This window comes from Gopherus evgoodei, chromosome 4, assembly GCF_007399415.2.
Source record: "Gopherus evgoodei ecotype Sinaloan lineage chromosome 4, rGopEvg1_v1.p, whole genome shotgun sequence".
In the NCBI taxonomy this organism is placed as follows: domain Eukaryota; kingdom Metazoa; phylum Chordata; order Testudines; family Testudinidae; genus Gopherus; species Gopherus evgoodei.
The window spans coordinates 112,526,582-112,544,182 of record NC_044325.1 but is presented as its reverse complement, the minus strand read 5'-3'; the positions used below and the strand labels follow the sequence as shown (position 1 = coordinate 112,544,182).

The following is a 17,601-nucleotide window of genomic DNA, read 5'->3' as shown; positions in this document are numbered from 1 at the left end:
GTACATTCAAACACTCCCTCTAACTTCAATTCCTGGGGAAAACATGCTGACGGTAGCCTGTCACTCAAATGCCTACCAATATAGGTTAATTGGGACCTTTATCTAGAGGCTCAATTAACAAGTGGAGCCACATTGAAGGGCTAATTAGAGGGGGAAGCAATCCTACCAGCTAGCAGCAGCTAAATACAGAGGTAGGTGGCCCTGGGAGGGTAGGTAGGTGAGGGAGTGAAGAGCCTCATGGAAGGCAGAACTGGCTACTGCCAGGACTGCTGCCTTTCTCCCCAGATGTAAGAGCTGACTGGGACTTATAAATATGGAAATAGTATGACTGGCAGTGGCCTTCCTGGACACACTGTGGTGGTGAAGGTGGCCAGGAGTGAGACTCCCAAAGTACAGGTGCTGCATTTAAAATAAAAGGTCATCCTTTGAAATGCATCAAAATATAATGATCTGACCTCAAATTATGACAGGGGAAAAGTATTGTTTCTGGATAACAGGGTGCTTGGACCAATTCCTGAGTGAAGTTGAGCTCCTCAAAGTTGGCCCTGTCCACAATAGGCTGTGAGCGTTTTATTTCTAATCCACTGCACCAAGCAAACAATACAAGAGCATTGTATGGGAGAATTCAGATGAATTCCTAAAAGTTCAAACTCAGCATATGGCTATGAAAGTCAACCTGAGTCCATAAGAGACAACATTAGGACAGAATGTATGGGCTTAATACTCCTCCATTTATGGGAGAAACTCCTTTGAATTTACTGGCATTACACTGACATAAACCCAACATTAGAGAGAGGAGAATCAGGCACAAAGTGTGTGCAAAACATCACATCACCAAAACAGTAAATGGCTGTTTGGTGCAGTAGAATGTCTCTCATTATGAAAAGCCCAGGATTGACTATCTTGGAGATGGTTTACATTGCATATTGATGGGTCTGTCCTCTCCTGGAGACACAAGCGTCACTCTCATTAACGTTCATGGGAATTTTGCTTAGAATATCCATCAGTACATCAACTGGAGAATAAACCCCCTTATGCAGGATAATCTTTTCAGGTTGGGTTTGAGGGGCACTGCTGTGTATGAAGGAGAGAAAGAGAGAACATGGAGGCTTTGGGAAACATAGATGCCATGCGGGGATGTCTGGGAGTGAATGTGACTAGAGATGATTTACCATAAAGCTGTTCCCCTTCTGGACTATGTATGCAACATTTTAGTAGATCTGGAGCCAAGTTTAGTTCTCATTTACACCAGTATAAACCCAAAATGACTCCATTGACTTTAGTGGAGTTGCTGAGAATATCCACCAGTGTAAAAGAGATGAGAAACTAACACTAGGAGGGGGAATATTCTTTTTTACCCTCCAGCTCTGTCATCCTCCCTATAGCTGTGGTCTCCAGGGGGTAAGAACTAGCACTGATCTCATAAATGAAACCATTCACTTCCAGATCCTACGTTAGGACTTTTAAACAATCTCTTGTTTCCTTTCCTTTTCTGTACAGTTCTGATTTGAGGTCAAATCAGCCTGCTCTTCATTCACACCGAAGGAAGGGTCTCTTTTGGATGTGTATGAGGCATAACCAGTTCCTCAGAGGTGTTCCTGCTAAACCTGGATTTCCCTTCAGTTTCCTTGCTTTAACAAACCACAACTGGTGTTGATTTTCTCTTTCTAACTGTTCTCCATCTTTTCTCCTCTCTCTTCCTGTTTTCTGTCCATGTTTCCAAACTCAGAGGAAAAGCCCAGGCCGAAGTAAGTGTGCATTAATGGTTGCTTTTTAAAATACTGGTATAAATGTGATGACTATCCATAGACCTCCTACCAGAGAAATGCCTCCCACTACCTACACGCAACCCTCTCCTCCCCACCATTTATGCAACAGCCAGCATTTCTTGACTCTTCCCTCTGTCAGAAGCTACTGTAAGACTTGCTACAGGCTAGGAAATAGAGACCAGTTCCATACCACCTCATACATCTTTATTACAGTGAGGAATGGCACAGTCATCAGGTCTTCACAGCCAAGTGCTCCTACTCCATCTCCTGTAGCACCTCATTTTGGGTGAAGCTGAGCTCATATTATCTGCTCATTTCTCCTGGGCTGCACACAAATGAGAAGAGTGGGTACCAAGAGGGGAAAGGCAAGTGTGCAGTCTGCTCTGCCCACCTTTCTCTGCCTGCTCTGTGACCCCTTTTGCAACAACGTGTGCAGGTAAAAGAGAATGTCTGACAGGGCATGGCCATTTGCCACAGACAATGGACACTGTGGGGTTCAGTATTAATTTTTTTCCATCGTTCTTCAAACCATGAAAGGGGGCATGAGTTGCAGCAGCTGGATGTGGAGGACAGGGCAGCCAATGGCAGCATGTCATGGGAGTTACACATACTTCCAGTGTTGCTGACAGGCAACACAGTTGGGTTGTCCTGGGCTCCACAGGGTTTGACCAGGATTCCCCAGGGATCTTCTGGCTCTAGTGGATCAGTGCCCAGTGCCTCCACCTAGCCAGCGTCCGAGGATGGGTCATGCAGTATTCTCTTTGTGTTAGCAGCCTCATGGAACTTCATATGTGAATTGTCCCATTCTGTGCCTTTTTGTGCAAAATGGGATGACCCGATAAACATTTGGGATGGGTCATCTCCCGCCATCTATTGGGTCATCTCTCCTCCTCCTCCTGTGTGGGACAGTACAGATTGTCTCCTAACACTATTTCCAGCATAGTATTCAATCAAGCCATAGCTTCAGCTGTACTCCCCCATCAACATTTCTCCCTCAGCAAGGCTCCATTTGGTAAATTAGTTAATCTCTTGGTTCTTTGAGGTTCAATTCCTTCTATTTTTCATCCCCTACAGAATGACTGCTCCTAAAATACCAGAGGGTGAGAAAGTAGACTTTGATGTAAGTATTCCTGAGACATGCCCGTCACATACACACACCCAGCTCTCCCTGCATCGCTACTAGCCTTTGTGAAAATGTCACTGCCATGTAGCCAAGGGCAAAAGGAGTCTATTTTCAGTGACAGATTAATTGGGGGTCCAATCTGAAAAACCTGCTTACACATTGCTTTAGTTGTGCAGCTGTATTTATATCGTAATTTGTCTTGGAAAGAGAAATCTGAAGGGTGGAAATAGAATTAGTAGCTGCTTAGAAAGCCTTTAGATCTCCTTCCTTGAAGACTTTTATTGTGATCTTTATCTTGATCAGTTAATTATTCCTCAGTTTCTCAAGGACAATCCAACTTCCCTTTCAATCACTTCCTAGTCCTGTCTTTTTGCTTAGTGCTCCAGGCAACTCCCCTGACTCAAGAATGATGAAATAAGATTAGCTTTGGAGTTTGAGTGGTATCAAGAAACTGCAATAGTGCATGGGAAACAGTTATGTCCTTTATCAGAGGGATAGCCATGTTAGGCTGTATCCACAAAAACAACAAGGAGTGCAGTGGCACCTTAAAGACTAACAGATTTAGTTGGGCATAAGCTTTCACAGGTAAAAGAAACACTTTTCCTTTAATAGACCACACAATAGATTTAAGCTAAAAACAAAACAAAACAAACAAACCAACAAACAAAAACCCAATCCCCCTAACAATGCACCTATAAGCAGAAAAGAGATTTAAAGAAGCAAGACCCTTGGAGGAGGCTTTCCCAACACTGCATGTGCCTGTAATGAATCCACACACTTGAAGCAGGTCATATCAAGTCTGTCTCTGAGAAACAGTGCTCAGAATGGCACCATCAAATAACCAAACAAGCATGGACCCAAATGTGTTTCTAGTAAGTCAACAGGAAAAGAAAAAGCCCTTGTGATGAGTGGTACATGATTACATCAGGATAAGTTATATGATCATTCAGGGTCACAGTAGTGTTCACCTTGTCCACAAGTAAATGAGGCTTCTTTTCATTTTGACTGGTGTAGGAATACTCAGGTAAAATAAGGAGCACGCAGAGAAATGTAAAAGGAGGGTCCATTGCCACGAGGACGCAGGAGCTGGGAAACCAGGGCTCTGTCCCTTGTTTTAACACTGGCTATTAATTTGGGCAAGCCACAAAATGTCCCTGGCCCTGATTCAGCACCCGAGTCAATAGAAAGGCTTCCATTGACTTCATTGGCCTTCAAATGATTCCCCTTGTGTTTCAATTTCCCTATCTGTAAAATGAGGCTGTTAGTACTTAGCAACCTTTGTACAGGGTGCTGAGATCCTCAGATGGAAGGAGCTGCACCATTGTTAGATTGTTATTGTAATAACGCCTTACTGCTCCTTCAGGACATCCAAAAGAAGAGGCAGAACAAAGACCTGATTGAACTGCAGGCCTTGATTGACAATCACTTCGAGGGCAGGAAGAAGGAAGAGGAGGAACTGCTTGCCCTGAAGGACAGAATTGTAAGTCTCTATGGTGCCATCCCCAGTGATATCTGCTTCAGGAGGATAGTGTGTGTCATTACCTCAGAGATTCAGAACTGAACTGGACCCTGACAGACCAAATTGCTCCTTTTATCCAACAAGTGGAGATAAGAGACTTGGGGAAGAGAATCCTTCAAGGTGACTGCCTGTTGTTCCCAATGTGATCAAGATAATGGCTGTGCATTTTTGGCTGATGTAGAGTGGAATGTGCCCACGTGCCAAGGTGGAAATCAAGGACACCTTGCATTGATAGCCTTAATGAGGCTTGGGTCAGTGCACTAGCTTCTCATTTCTGAAGAGCTAAATGCAAACCTGGGTTAGATCCCAAATGAAAATAAGTCTTAGGTCTTCTCGTCCTTCCTCAGGGATGTGTTTGTTTATACCACAAAACACCATATACAGTTAAGCACAGCTTAGGACCATAGACCATTTCTCCTCTGACATATCCAGGATGAGGTTGCTGCAGGCCAGGTCTGAGGTGAATTGGTAAAGTGATGAGGTGGACTTAAGACTGGAGTAGCAGTGCTTAGGCAGGTCAAGGATGAGGTAAAATGGCACAGGTGTGTGGTGGAACTCAGAACTAGAACATCAAGGGGTGTTGCAGGTCAGAACAAAGGTGCATTAACAGAGCTGTGTGTGGCCCATAACTAGCATAGCCTGGGTTGCTATAGTCCTGATTGAGAGGACTTGACTAAGCTGTGAATGGGAAGCTTTGATGCTGCCACAAATGAGGAACTGATACCACAGCTAGTGCCTATATAATGTCTGGTTCTAAGCAATGATATTTCCTCACTTATAGGAGCACTTACTGCACTCACACACATACATGTTATAACAACAGAGGATAAGCTGTGGGAGCTTCATATGGGAGGAGATGTTATAACAACAGAGGATAAGCTGTGGGAGCTTCATATGGGAGGAGACCATGGGCCTGAAACTCAGACATACATAAGGATAATCCTCTTCCAGCCTTAGATAAGGCAAGGATTGCAAGATATGGTCAATCTAGCCCCTAACTACACTAGGATAAAAACCATTTTTTCATTAACAGGTTTTCAGTGCGGTTTTAAACTGGTCCAGTCTAATGCACTTTACATGTGGTGGATGAGGCATAACCATTTTGAAAACAGGTATAGAAACCACCTGCTAGCCTCGGGTCCCCTCTGTAAATGGACAGTCTATTCTACTTGTTCAATTATGGCTTGTGGGAAACCTGTCCCACACTGCACAGAGGTGACCACATTCATTGTAACTCATCCCTGGTCTCAGCCTCCCAGGTGTTTTACAATCATGGAATTCACCTGGGGTCCTTCAGCTGGCTATATGCCTCATCCTGCACGTTTTGGTAAAGTAATGAGAAAGGTCTACTACTTAATATGAAAACTAAAGTCCTTTATAAAGCTTTGGAGACAAATAAAGCCACATACTGATGACTCTATGCCTCTTCCTTTGTTTCGGGCAGGATAAACGCAGAGCCGAAAGGGCAGAACAACAAAGAATCCGGGCTGAGAATGAGAAGGAGCGTCAAGTCAGGCTTGCGGTATGTGCCTCTGCTTCCTGTTTTCCTCTTGACACGTAACAAGAAAGTACCTGGGCTCAGACCTTGTTTGGGAACTGTGAAAGGAGATGGAGAGAAGCTGCAGGTCCCACCTGCCTCAAGAATACCAGAGAAGATACTAATATTCTCCTCCTCACAGTGAGGCTAACTGGGCAGAGCCTGGGAAGGAGGAAGCTATAACTTCCTAGACACATACATTTCTACATCATTCCCTGCAGTGACTCCTGCTGCTAGTGGAGTAGGTATGGCCTCCCCCAGCTGAAGTCCTTTCAGTAACTTGTTTTTTTGTGGTGCATTCTGCAGGAGGAGAAGGTAAGAAGAGAGGAAGAAGATGCGAAGAGAAGAGCTGAGGATGACCTGAAGAAAAAGAAGGCTCTGACCTCCATGGGTGCAACATACAGCAGCTATTTGGCAAAGGTAAAGGCATTGATCAATGGATGAAATAGGGAAGCACTAAACACACTTCTCTGAGTTTTATCACTACTTGTGTACCTCTCTGTCCTCCCTGAGTCTCCTAAATTCTCTACCAGTCATTAGGAGTTCTCTAAGTTTGTTCCAGCAGTTGCTAGGAATCCCTTAGATTTTCATGACAACTCCTATAACTGCTTGAGATTCTCTGAAGTTTCAAGGCCATTGCAGAACTTTTAAGAGGTTCTCAGCTCCTGTGGAGTAAGTGTTATTGGGAATGTGCTAATGTCTCCAGAATGGCCCCAGTGCATCTGCCTGGAAAAGTTCCAGTACGTTTCCATGGTTCGTTAGCCCTTCCACAATATCTTCTTACGTCATCCTGAGTTTGTGCAGGGCAGTATCCACTGATGTTCTGGGCATATGTTTCCTGCAGGCTGACCAGAAGAGAGGAAAGAAGCAGACTGCTAGGGAAATGAAGAAGAAGATCCTAGCAGAGAGGCGCAAAACACTAAACATTGACCACCTGAATGAAGACAAGCTGAGGTAACATGCCATCTTCATTTGCTGAGATTAGATTTCTCAGGGAGATCATGGCTGACAGATCTGAATGAGGACACACAGAAATTTCTTCTAGTAGTCTGGTGCCTCCCATACTGAATGAACTTCCTAATAAGGCAACTTTGGAGCCCTTATGAAGCCAATGCTAAATTCTGCCTTTGGCTGTGCTGGGACACAAAGTGGAAAAGGGGGAAATAGATGATATTGTACATGATGTGGACATTCAGCCATGGTCATGGGTTAGTCAGACTGTCTTCCTTCTGCTGCTAATCAAGCTATGGTTGCCACTCATCTCAAAATTCATGGGACAACGACATCTGCAAACCTGCAGACTAGTTCAGCTCAGCTGAGCTCAGGTTCATTTTGGGCACTGTGCTATTGTGATGTTCCACCATGTTGTCACAACATGAGGCTGCCTCTTCATTTCATGATGTGTGAGGATATTAGGTGAGGAGAGGGTGTGCAACATCAACACACACTGAAGCAACAGCATGACATGAGAGGTCGAGAGGAGCATGTTAGCTTTGATATGCCCCATCCGCCCACAGCTAACCTTGTAGACAGTCCTCAAAATCCTAAAAACCAAACCTGGTAATGACAGTCTTAAATCTAAGGAAAATTAGGGACATAGAGAGTGTGCTGCGGGAATACCTATGTGCCTTGGGATATAAAAGGAATGGGTAAGGGCCTTTTTAGAAATGCCACCCTACAGAAGAGCCAACCCTGGTGGAGACAAGGGGCAGAACAATGGTGGATGTCCAGAATAGAAAGGGCTCTTTGTAATGTGGTTAGTGTCATAACTGTAGGAGTATTGCAATCCAAGGAAGAAGAGCAAGCTCTGCCAACATCAGTAATAGCAGAGATGGGTCTGCACTGCAAAGATCTAGATGTGAACCTTCTCAGCGTTTGGGGGCTTCGAGAGATCTAATGTTTTGGTCCAAGCCAATCTCTAACTAATGTTACACTGGGCCAGTTTTGCTTATCCACCTTAGCCTGGTGAGAGCTACCATGTCAGTTGCACAGCCAATTGCTCATTCAAGTTTTGGAATCCTATTCACCACTTCCCCTCCATTTCCCCTGGGTTCTTTAGTGAGAGACAAAGTGCCGAGTAAATAAATAAACTTGTGAAAGGGTGTTAATGCTTGATAGAGGAAACAGTGCAAGGCTGAAATGTTAAAAGGGATAAAGCTGAGGAAAATAAAATCTGACCATAAAAATAGAGAGTGACATGAAGCTGGGGAGGACTTTTGCCGCACCAAAAATAAATAAATAAAATAAAATAAAATTTGCTACTAGTGTCCTGAGGGCCACAGCAAACAGGTGACATTTCAAATGTGTGAAACATTTCTCATGTCTTCCTCCCTCCTAAATGCATAGGGATAAGGCCAAGGAACTGTGGGATTGGTTATACCAGCTGGAAACTGAGAAGTATGAATTTGCAGAGAAGATGAAGAGTCAAAAATATGAGGTGGGTTGAGAAGCAAATTGGTGATGGCACCGGTCACCTCTGCGTCCAATCTGCAGGAAGCAGTGAAACCCCCATAGCAAATGTGGTGTGGAGATGTCATTAAGCTACTTCCACACACAACTTGGAATATTTACCCAGCGGAGTAAATTGCCAGAGCCGTGCATGGCACATTGGAATTATATTTTTCATAACTGTGTACCTACCACATGCATGGGGCTACTATTAGCAGGCTGCAATTGAGTCTTAAAGTTGAAATTGATTAGACCAGAATCTATGAAAATGAGACACGCCCCACACTGGGAAAAGAAAAACCCCATTGTTTATTAGTCTGGAAGAGAGGTATGAAAAGGGGTTGGTCAGACTCTTTCAGTTGCCTGTCTCCATCAGCAAGTGACTTTCTTAATCACATGTTCAATTTCATATTTAAATTTTGGATTTTTTATTTCCATCATAGAGTTAAAACAAAAAGAGTGGGATGAAAATGACCTCCTGTGGACTGAAGTCTTAGGAGGCCCTTGATGAAATCTGTGCCTCAATAGATGTGCATTTTACTGAAGTGTCACATGGTATCAGAGTGCTGACATGTCCCTTTCAAATCTGATAATGGGATATGCCCATACTCAACTGCACTAAATTTCAGTTACCAAGATCCTGCTGGGATCGATATTTCTGGCTGCTTTTCTCTCTCTTCACTTCCTTTTTTCATTTTTTTTTAAATACTTTGACTGAGAACAACCCACACCAACATGATTATCTTAATCTCTCTTAGATTACATCACTACGTAGCAGGGTGCAGGCACTATCCAAGTTGTAAGTACAAAGAGTTCGCCTATGTGACAGGAGCAGCAAAGACTGCTAAAATGCATGAGCCTCCTGCATGGCGAGATTTCGCGCGCTTGCGCACGCAGGTGGACAGGGCTCTGGCACTCAGTTCCATCTGGCAGAGGGACGAGGAGACTGAGTCTTGTGTGTCTCCCTTCACTTTGTTTTTCTCTCACCTTCCATTCTTGTAAAGCAGGGTGTAGTCTGAACAGTGGCACAAAATCACAGTGGTGTTTAACAGTTGCAATTGGATGATTCATGTATGCTCAGATGGAATGAATCTTCTGGACACTGCATGACATCCCACTAGTTTAAATGGAATGCAGCAGCACCACAGATAGAGTGGGAATTATTATGTTCATGTCATACATACAGAGAAATTAGATGAAAACAGAAAAATACTCTTGCTGGAAGGTTGCAACATAACACTAAATTTCTTAGAATTTAGAATAACACACAAGAACCCCAAAACAGAGAGACACACAGCAGGCTGTTCCTTAAACCAGAGAAGCACAAATTAACCTACCTTATTCTAAGTTGGCTTTGTGCAGAACTGACTGCTGAAAGATCCAGACTGCATGCATCCCCGTAAAGCCCCATAGCTTATAGAAGGTACAAAAGGAGAAAGTGAAGAGGGCAAAGAGTGTAATAAAGAAAGAGTGAGAGAGGAGAAAAGGAGACAGAAAGAAGAAAGGTCAGAATGAGTAGGAAGGCAGAGAAGACTGAGAAAGAAAGGAGAGATGGGAAGAGAAAGTGTAAGAAGGAAAAAGAGAAAGGAAAAAGAGAAGAAGACATAAAATAACAAAGAAAGCAAGGGAGAGAAAAAGGAAGAAAACTGGACACACAAGATGACAGTGAGGGGGCCTGGTTTTAAGCACTGGCCTCTATGTACATCTTTACTGCATTTTAAAACTCGTGGCAGAGAGTCTCAGAGCCCAGATCTACAGACAGGCTCTTGGGGCTTGTGCTACTGTGCTAAAAACAGCTGTTTGAGGTCAGGCTGGAGATCAGTGGAGACTGTGGTGGGGACTGGGCTTCAGAGCCTGAGCTCCCGCCTGAGCTGCAATGTTGACACTGCTGTTTCTAGTGCCATAGCGTGAGCCCCTTGAACCCTAGTCTCGAGACTTGGCCTCTGAGATCTGGTGCAGAAAGTTTTAAAATGCAGTGTAGATGTACCCCTATTGCTTACTGGTACTGTGTAAGACACTGACTGCTGTGCCTACTGTCACAGGTTTAGCAGGAAAGGTGAGTCTCAAGCCTTTGAGTCAGTTTGAAGGGCAAAGCTGAATCTCTGCCAGGTCTGAAAAAAATACCCAGTTGCGATAAATGACTCAAATCCAAGGAGTGGATTTTTAAACTACCGTGAGTACGTACAGAATGCAGCAGATCTTTCCTTTTTGATGTTGTCCTGTTGCCTCTAATGTCTCAGTCTCTTTCTTTCTTTTTTTCTGTTTGCCGTGGGAAAACTTGGCCCAGGAAATCCAGGATGGCAGACCGTCCTGAAATGTGATCTTTTCCTGTTTCAAGCACTGGGAATTTCAAATGCCATGTGACCCTTGCTGGGTCATCAGTTCTTGGACTGTGAGTTTGCTCAGAACATGGAGTCCAGAGGCAATGGAGAATTCTGAATTACACCAAGAGCAGAAGTAGGGGGAGGAGGTGAACTTTCACCTCTGGAAACCAGGGTTCGATCCTGATTGGGTTACACAGGAAAAATGAAACAAACAGAAGTGGTTGTAGTCTCATTGTAGTTTTTAGTGGACCTATATTCAGAGCACAAAATCACTGGAAGACTGGAACAGCAAGGCTGCATGTCAGGATTGAGGTGCTAACTCAGGCAAAATGACACAGCAGCCACACATTGGGTCTAGCTGGTGCTCTGTGTATTAACCCTTCACTTTCCTGAGCATCTAGTTCAAATCTAAAATTCCACCATGATTAAGAGAGAATGAGCTTATGCTCATTATGAATCCCACTCAGGGGCAATGGAACACAAGTATTACCACACCACAAATTGCCACGGTCTGGAAGATGGCTTGGGAAGGACCTCAAATCCCCCACTCCAGCCTTTCTTTCTATGGTTGCTGTGTTTCCTTTCTAATATTTCCTCCCTATCCCCTTTGGGAACCCTTCAGTCTATTAGATAAATGTCTGGAAAGGGTTTTGCATTGTGCATTCTCTACTTCCTTCCCCCAAATCAGGACCAGAGCTGCTCTACTAATTAGCCTGCAGAAGGTACTAGGAGAGCACTTGCCTCATCATCCTTGGGGTCTAATCCAAAGCCCACTGAACACAACAGGACCCATAGAGTCTAACTATCAAGAAGATATGATATGCCTAAGCCCAGTAATACTCCTCAGTTGGAGTATCTCTCATTCCCAAAGTGTAGCATCTCTTTATATTATATTGATGGGTGGAGGCAAATGCAGCCTGCACCCCTCCAATATACTTCCCCTCTCATAAAAGCACTGGAGTTATTTGTTGCTGAGCATACTCACTTGTTTGTCTCCAGCTTTGGAGCTTTTCTGTTTCCAATTTCTCACCTGTCCAGGTCAACCCCACCTTCCATTTCAATGTTGCTAGCTACCTGGTAAATTTACAGCTGGGATGGTAGGAGGGTGAGGACAGCACATACAAGGAGATCACACCTCTCAGGGTCTCCTGAGCTTTCAAAATGGGCAATTTATGACTTCCTAGGCCACTTACCTGAAGTTTGGCTATACATGAATTCACCATAACTGGGTTCCGTTGTAAGTGAACTAATTAATTATTTTAACAAGGGCAACAGCACCATCCCCTCAGTTGGATCCCTCATATATAATATGCCTCCTTGTAAATCATGAAATTAGCTTGTAAATTTACTGCTAGTTAGCAACATCTCACTCAAGAGAGTTTTCATTTGAAAAGAAAGAGTTTCTCCCCATCACAGGCACCTGTCTCCAGACCTCAAGCCAGGTAAACCACTTCCCTCCCTATGGGGAAACCAGGTCACTTGGCAGAGCCCTTTAAAAACCCTAGTCGTGTATGTTGTTTGCAGATCACCACTCTCAGGAACCGGATTGATCAGGCCCAGAAGCAGTAAGTACCTATGTCCCAGCCTAAAGTCTGGGATATCCACTCAGTGTTCCAGCGGACACTTCAGCTTTGATGCTGACATTTTCTTCTCAGAAGGGAATGAGGCGAGAGGTGGAATGGTACCCTCCAACCCGCCCCCACCCTTAGAAGATGATGGTCAAACTGAAGTGAATTCATAACCTAATGTAAAAGAACCATCATCTCCCATGCACACACCTTCCCACAATCACTGCAAAGACACCAGCTGCTCAAGCCGTAACTGTTTATATTGGCTGAAGTGTTTTGAACACAGGAGCAGAAATGGTCCTTGCTTATACAGGATGGAGAAGTGATTGCTGAGATTGTAAGGAAAGGTGTGTAATAAGACTGACATCCAAAGTTACCCTGTCACATGGATGTTATGTAGTCAGGGATGTGGGTTCTTTTCATTGGTATATAACTTCCCACTTTCCTTCCCCACCTTACCTCTTTAATTTAATTTCTTTCCTGCTTGTGAGTCCCATGTCTTTGTTGTTGCATGTTTTCATCAGGAGACCTCAATACATCAGAGACAAGGGGCTAGGGGTGGGACGTGTGTGTAGAGAAGTAAAAGGCAAGGAGGAGGAGTCACGTGAAGAAGGGGAGAGAAGCTCTCCAAATGCTGAAATCTACTCTTTGCAGTTTCTCTGTACCATGAAGAGCTCCAGACATGCACATGACTCAAAGATATAGGTATCAGCAAGGACCAAATATTCTTTCTCTCACCCCCCATTCACATTGGAATGTCAAATGAATTTAACATTTTGGGTGCAGTACTCTGTAGATTCCAAACACAGGGCTTGATGTATTTACTTCATAGAGAGTATGGGGTCTCATAGAACCTTGCAAGATTGTGCTAGTGGATGATTTTCTTCCTCCGATGTCTTCTGATCTCACTACCAGAAAACCAACATGAAATGTTACCATGCTAGGGACCCTCCCAATTATCCAAGGAGGTGATATTTTTCCTGGAAGCATCTCTTTCCAGAGATGGTTGTTCTGGGTGTGATGGCACTTCATTTGGAAAGGTACGATTACCCTCCAGGTATTATGGGGCATTTCTCTGTCAGAAATGGAGCACGACATTCCAATGTAAAAGTCTTTCATCCTGGTGTATTAGCCTTGTAACTTGTAAGGTCCCTTTTTGTTTTAAGGAACAATAACCCCCCATAAGCATAGTCTAAAGGCAGGCATAACATGAAACATCTTAGGCCTTGTGAAACTCGAAATGATAAGGGTGCTGCATTAATTTGGGGAGCTGGCGGTTAGGCGTGCAGCTCCTACAGTGATTTTTGATCCAGTTCCAAAGCCAGCATAATGGAGAATGAGATCAGTTTAAAGAAAACTGAGCTTAATAAAATATCAAATAGGATAGTCTCTGAGTAAACCCCTTGTCTCTCTTGTAAAAGGTCATTTTTTTGGAATAGACTGTCTTCTATTCTAGATTGGTTGAGAGGTAAGGTATTCACTGTATGTGTGTATGAGTCTCTATGGAAGACTCTCCCATACATAAGTCTGCTACTCCTGAACAAACCCACTGTAAGTTGGAGCCTATATAACCATGCTAAATATACCCTTCTGCTGTTGCTTTTTAATCCCTTCCCTGCTGCCTTGAGGAACATGTGTTCCGAATGCAACTTCTTTGGAAACATCCATTCCAACCAATACAACATTTGCTATCCACTTCCACTGGCCCTACAGATGTGTTTGCTCGGCACCCTTGCTAAGCTGTTTAACAGCAATAAGATTAAACAGCTTGCAAGTGGTTTGATTCAAGAAGTAGCCTTACTGGTGTATGTTTGGGATGGAAGGGTATGGGTTATGCAATGCACAAGGAATCAGTGCATTGCAGAGTGGCCCATTGCTGACATGGTGCAGAGCCTAACCAGACTAACTTTCTCACTTGGAACACACCTGGAAGCAGGCATGCATCTGTTTCACAGCAGGAAGGTAAGTGAATTGCATGTTGAAATGCTATTCTGCATGTAAGAAGATATTACTTGGTAATCATTTCCTTAGCGTGCTTTACAAGCCTTAGCTTGAGGATCATATGGAAACTGCATCCATACATCCCCCAGTAAGACTGGGTTACTAGTACCAATGAGAGTCAGAAGAGGACACATAATTCTGGGGAACCAGAATCATCTCTTTGCATGTGTTAAAACATTTTATAATTCTTTATATTCCCCAGGCATTGTATGGGTGACTTCAGTCCCCTTTACTATGGCAAAGTAATTCTTTTATTCAGCCTTAGCTGTATTTAAATATTGCTCTGATCATTTTGCATGGGAATAATTTCTAAAATTCTACTGTCAGGTGACTTGGGCCTCTGGGCACTGTACTGACACAGTCCTGTTTGAAGAAGTCCTTTCCATTTTCAGAGTTGCACCTGAACCCATAATCCAGATCTGAACTTGGGAAATGTTCAGATCTGGAACTGGATCTGCACTCTGAAATTTGGGGCCCATGTCCACTAGTTTCCAGGATCCCCTGCTCTCTGAGCATACAATTCAGTAAGCGGCAAAGCCTCTCACCCCTCCATTCCTATACTTCCTGGCATCCTCTGAAGACCCCAAGTAAAATCTGCTCCTACCATGATAATCTCTTTCCTCAGAATGTGCTACATCTGCTCTGGAGCAGGTGCATCCAATTCACAGGCTATCTGATCAGCTCACTCTGCTGACTTGAGGTTTAGAGCTTCTCAGCAAAGTAGCGGATTGAAAAGACAAAAGGTCAGAGGACTTTTCTGCAGCAGTCACACTGATGTGTTTTCCTTCTCTCTGTACTACAGCAGCAAGAAAGCAGGAGCCAAGGGCAAAGTTGGAGGGCGCTGGAAGTAAAGAAACAGAAGGTGACTGCAGGCAGGATCATCCCCGGTGGCGTGGCTAAACATTGCTGGCCTCCCCCTACCCCTTTGACAAATCAGTTTCACTCCCATGCTTGAGCAAAACTACACCACCAGCCTGGATTGCCTACTCCTTTTTTAAGGACTCCAGCAGCGTCCTGAACCAAAAGGAAGGAGGTCCCCGTGGAACAGAGATGACTCCCTGCTGGCACCTTTCCTGCTTCATGTGTCCTTTGTTTTCCTGACACCAGGCCTCCGCTCCCCATAAATTGCTATGTATGAATCTCTGGTTTTTGTAAATAAAGTGTGAGATACCTACTTCAATTAAATATCTCATGACTGCCGTTTTGGGTTTTTCTATTCAATTCCAATAGATTAAAATTGTATCCAACATTGCAGAGGCTTCAATGGGATGTTCAAGTGCAATACATTCAAACATGATATAAAAGCGTCTATTAGGGCAATGAAACCTTAAATTTAAGTCTAAAATAAAATATTAAAATATTAGATCTGGGTATTAGAGCTGAGTGATTCAGCAAAAATGCTCTCTGAGGCCAGGGAACACAAAAACATTCAGGATAAAATGCATTTGGTAAAGTAAGGATTCAAGAAGTCAGATTTCTACTGGGTGTTTTATTTGCCCTGCGTTTGGTTCATCATGATGGGGAAGAGGGCAAGCAGAAGTGCTGGCCAACTTTTATCCTTATATATTTCTAACCATCATTAACTTTTCAGAGTTTCTGGTGCCCCCAAGTTGGATGAAATTTTGAGTTCCCGAATAGGATCAGAAATGGTAACATTTTTCACTAACAAATGAGGAAGGCTGTTGAATTATACCTTTCTAATAAGAAGTCATTCTATTAGAATGGCAGGAATAACTATGACTCTCTTAACGTGTTCTACGTGGGGAGTCGGGTTCTTGAGGCACAAAGAAGCAGCTTCGTTGAGGGGGGGGGGGTTGTCTCCTCCCGAGCGGCCGGGCCTCCGGCTGGATAAGGAGGTTGCACCTCTCCTCTGGAGGCTTGCTGATTCTCTCACTAGTCGGCATCCTTTTAGGGGAAAAGACGTGGTTCACCACTGATTTTCCTAATGGGGTCTAGTTATTGGGGCAGCGAGAACAACAGATCCTTAACCTTCCCGCAGTGCCTGCCGGACGCCACCTATATGTTGATGACCAAGAGGATCTGCTGCCCTGCCCCACAGAGTGACTGGGCTGAAAAACACCCTGTGGGAGAAGCCAACACTTCGGTGTTGAAAAATAAACCGTAAGCCGAGCCTCCGGGTTCGCAGTGAGGTGAGACTCCGGATTTACGGCAAACTGCCCTCCATTGCTTTAAGAATTGCGGGGTTCTCTTGAACTAGTCTCATCTCCTTTTCACTGCAGTAGTAGGCAGAAACTCCATTGACAGTTGAAAGAACACCTACAATCATCGAAGGATAGATATGGAAAAGCCCTGCTAAGTCATTCAATCCATCTCCAGAGACCCATGCAGGACTGTTCCCTACAACAGTGGTTCTCAATCAGGGTACAGGTACCCCTGGGGGTACGCAGAGGGTACATCAAATCATCTAGATATTTGCCTCGTTTTACAACAGGCTACATAAAAAGCACTAGCAAAGTCAGTACAGACTAAAAGAGGGGCCGGCAACCTTTCAGACGTGGTGTGCCGAGTCTTCATTTATTTACTCTAATTTAAGATTTCGCGTGCCAGTAATACATTTTAATGTTTTTAGAAGGTCTCTTCCTATGTCTATAATATATAACTAAATTATTGTTATATGTAAAGTAAAAAAGGTTTTTAACATTTTAAGAAGCTTCATTTAAAATTAAATTAAAATGCAGAGCCCCCTGGACTGGTGGTCAGGATCTGGGCAGTGTGAGTGCCTCTGAAAATCAGCTTGCATGCCGCCTTTGGTGCGCGTGCCATAGGTTGACTAATCCTGAACTTAAATTTCATACGATGACTTGTTTATACTGGTCTTTATTTGAAATGCAAGTACAATATTTATATTCCAATTGATTTAGTTTATAATTCTATGGTATAAATGAGAAAGTAAGATTTTTTTCAATAATAGCATGCTGTGACACGGCTGTATTTTTATGTCCGATTTTGTAAGCAAGTAGTTTTTAAGTGAGGTGTAACTTGGGTGTACACAACACAAATCAGACTCCTGAAAAGGGTACAGAAGTCTGGAAAGGTTGAGAGCCACCGCCCTACAGTACAATTATCTAGTATTTTGTCCAGTTTAGTTTTAAATGTTCCAAACAATGGGGTTCCACCACTTCCATTGGGGAAACTATTTCATAACCCAATGGGTGCAGAGAAGGGCCACTAGGATGACCAGAGGAATGGAGGAAATGCATCGGGGGAATAAACAGCAGAAAGGGTGAAGAGCTATTTAAGCTAAAGGACAGGGTTGTCACAACAACAAATGGGTATAAACTGGCAATGAAT

At 43.7% G+C, this 17,601-nt stretch overlaps 1 protein-coding gene across 9 annotated transcripts in view; it reads left to right on the top strand.

Annotated features, from left to right (window-relative positions):
- TNNT3 (troponin T3, fast skeletal type) overlaps window positions 1–15,489 on the top strand; it is a 44,801-nt gene extending 29,312 nt beyond the window's left edge. For 8 of the 9 annotated variants that reach the window (XM_030560618.1, XM_030560616.1, XM_030560612.1 and 5 more), the window contains 9 exons: window positions 1,730–1,748; window positions 2,844–2,889; window positions 4,256–4,372; window positions 5,856–5,933; window positions 6,255–6,368; window positions 6,793–6,902; window positions 8,295–8,385; window positions 9,155–9,195; window positions 15,092–15,489. In XM_030560618.1, coding sequence (XP_030416478.1) covers window positions 1,730–1,748; window positions 2,844–2,889; window positions 4,256–4,372; window positions 5,856–5,933; window positions 6,255–6,368; window positions 6,793–6,902; window positions 8,295–8,385; window positions 9,155–9,195; window positions 15,092–15,140 — 665 coding nt within the window. In that variant the 3' untranslated portion in view covers window positions 15,141–15,489. Of the gene's footprint in view, window positions 1–1,729; window positions 1,749–2,843; window positions 2,890–4,255; window positions 4,373–5,855; window positions 5,934–6,254; window positions 6,369–6,792; window positions 6,903–8,294; window positions 8,386–9,154; window positions 9,196–12,244; window positions 12,286–15,091 lie in introns of all 9 variants that reach the window. The other variant, XM_030560614.1, reaches the window with a different exon arrangement.
- The last annotated feature ends 2,112 nt before the right edge of the window (window positions 15,490–17,601 follow it).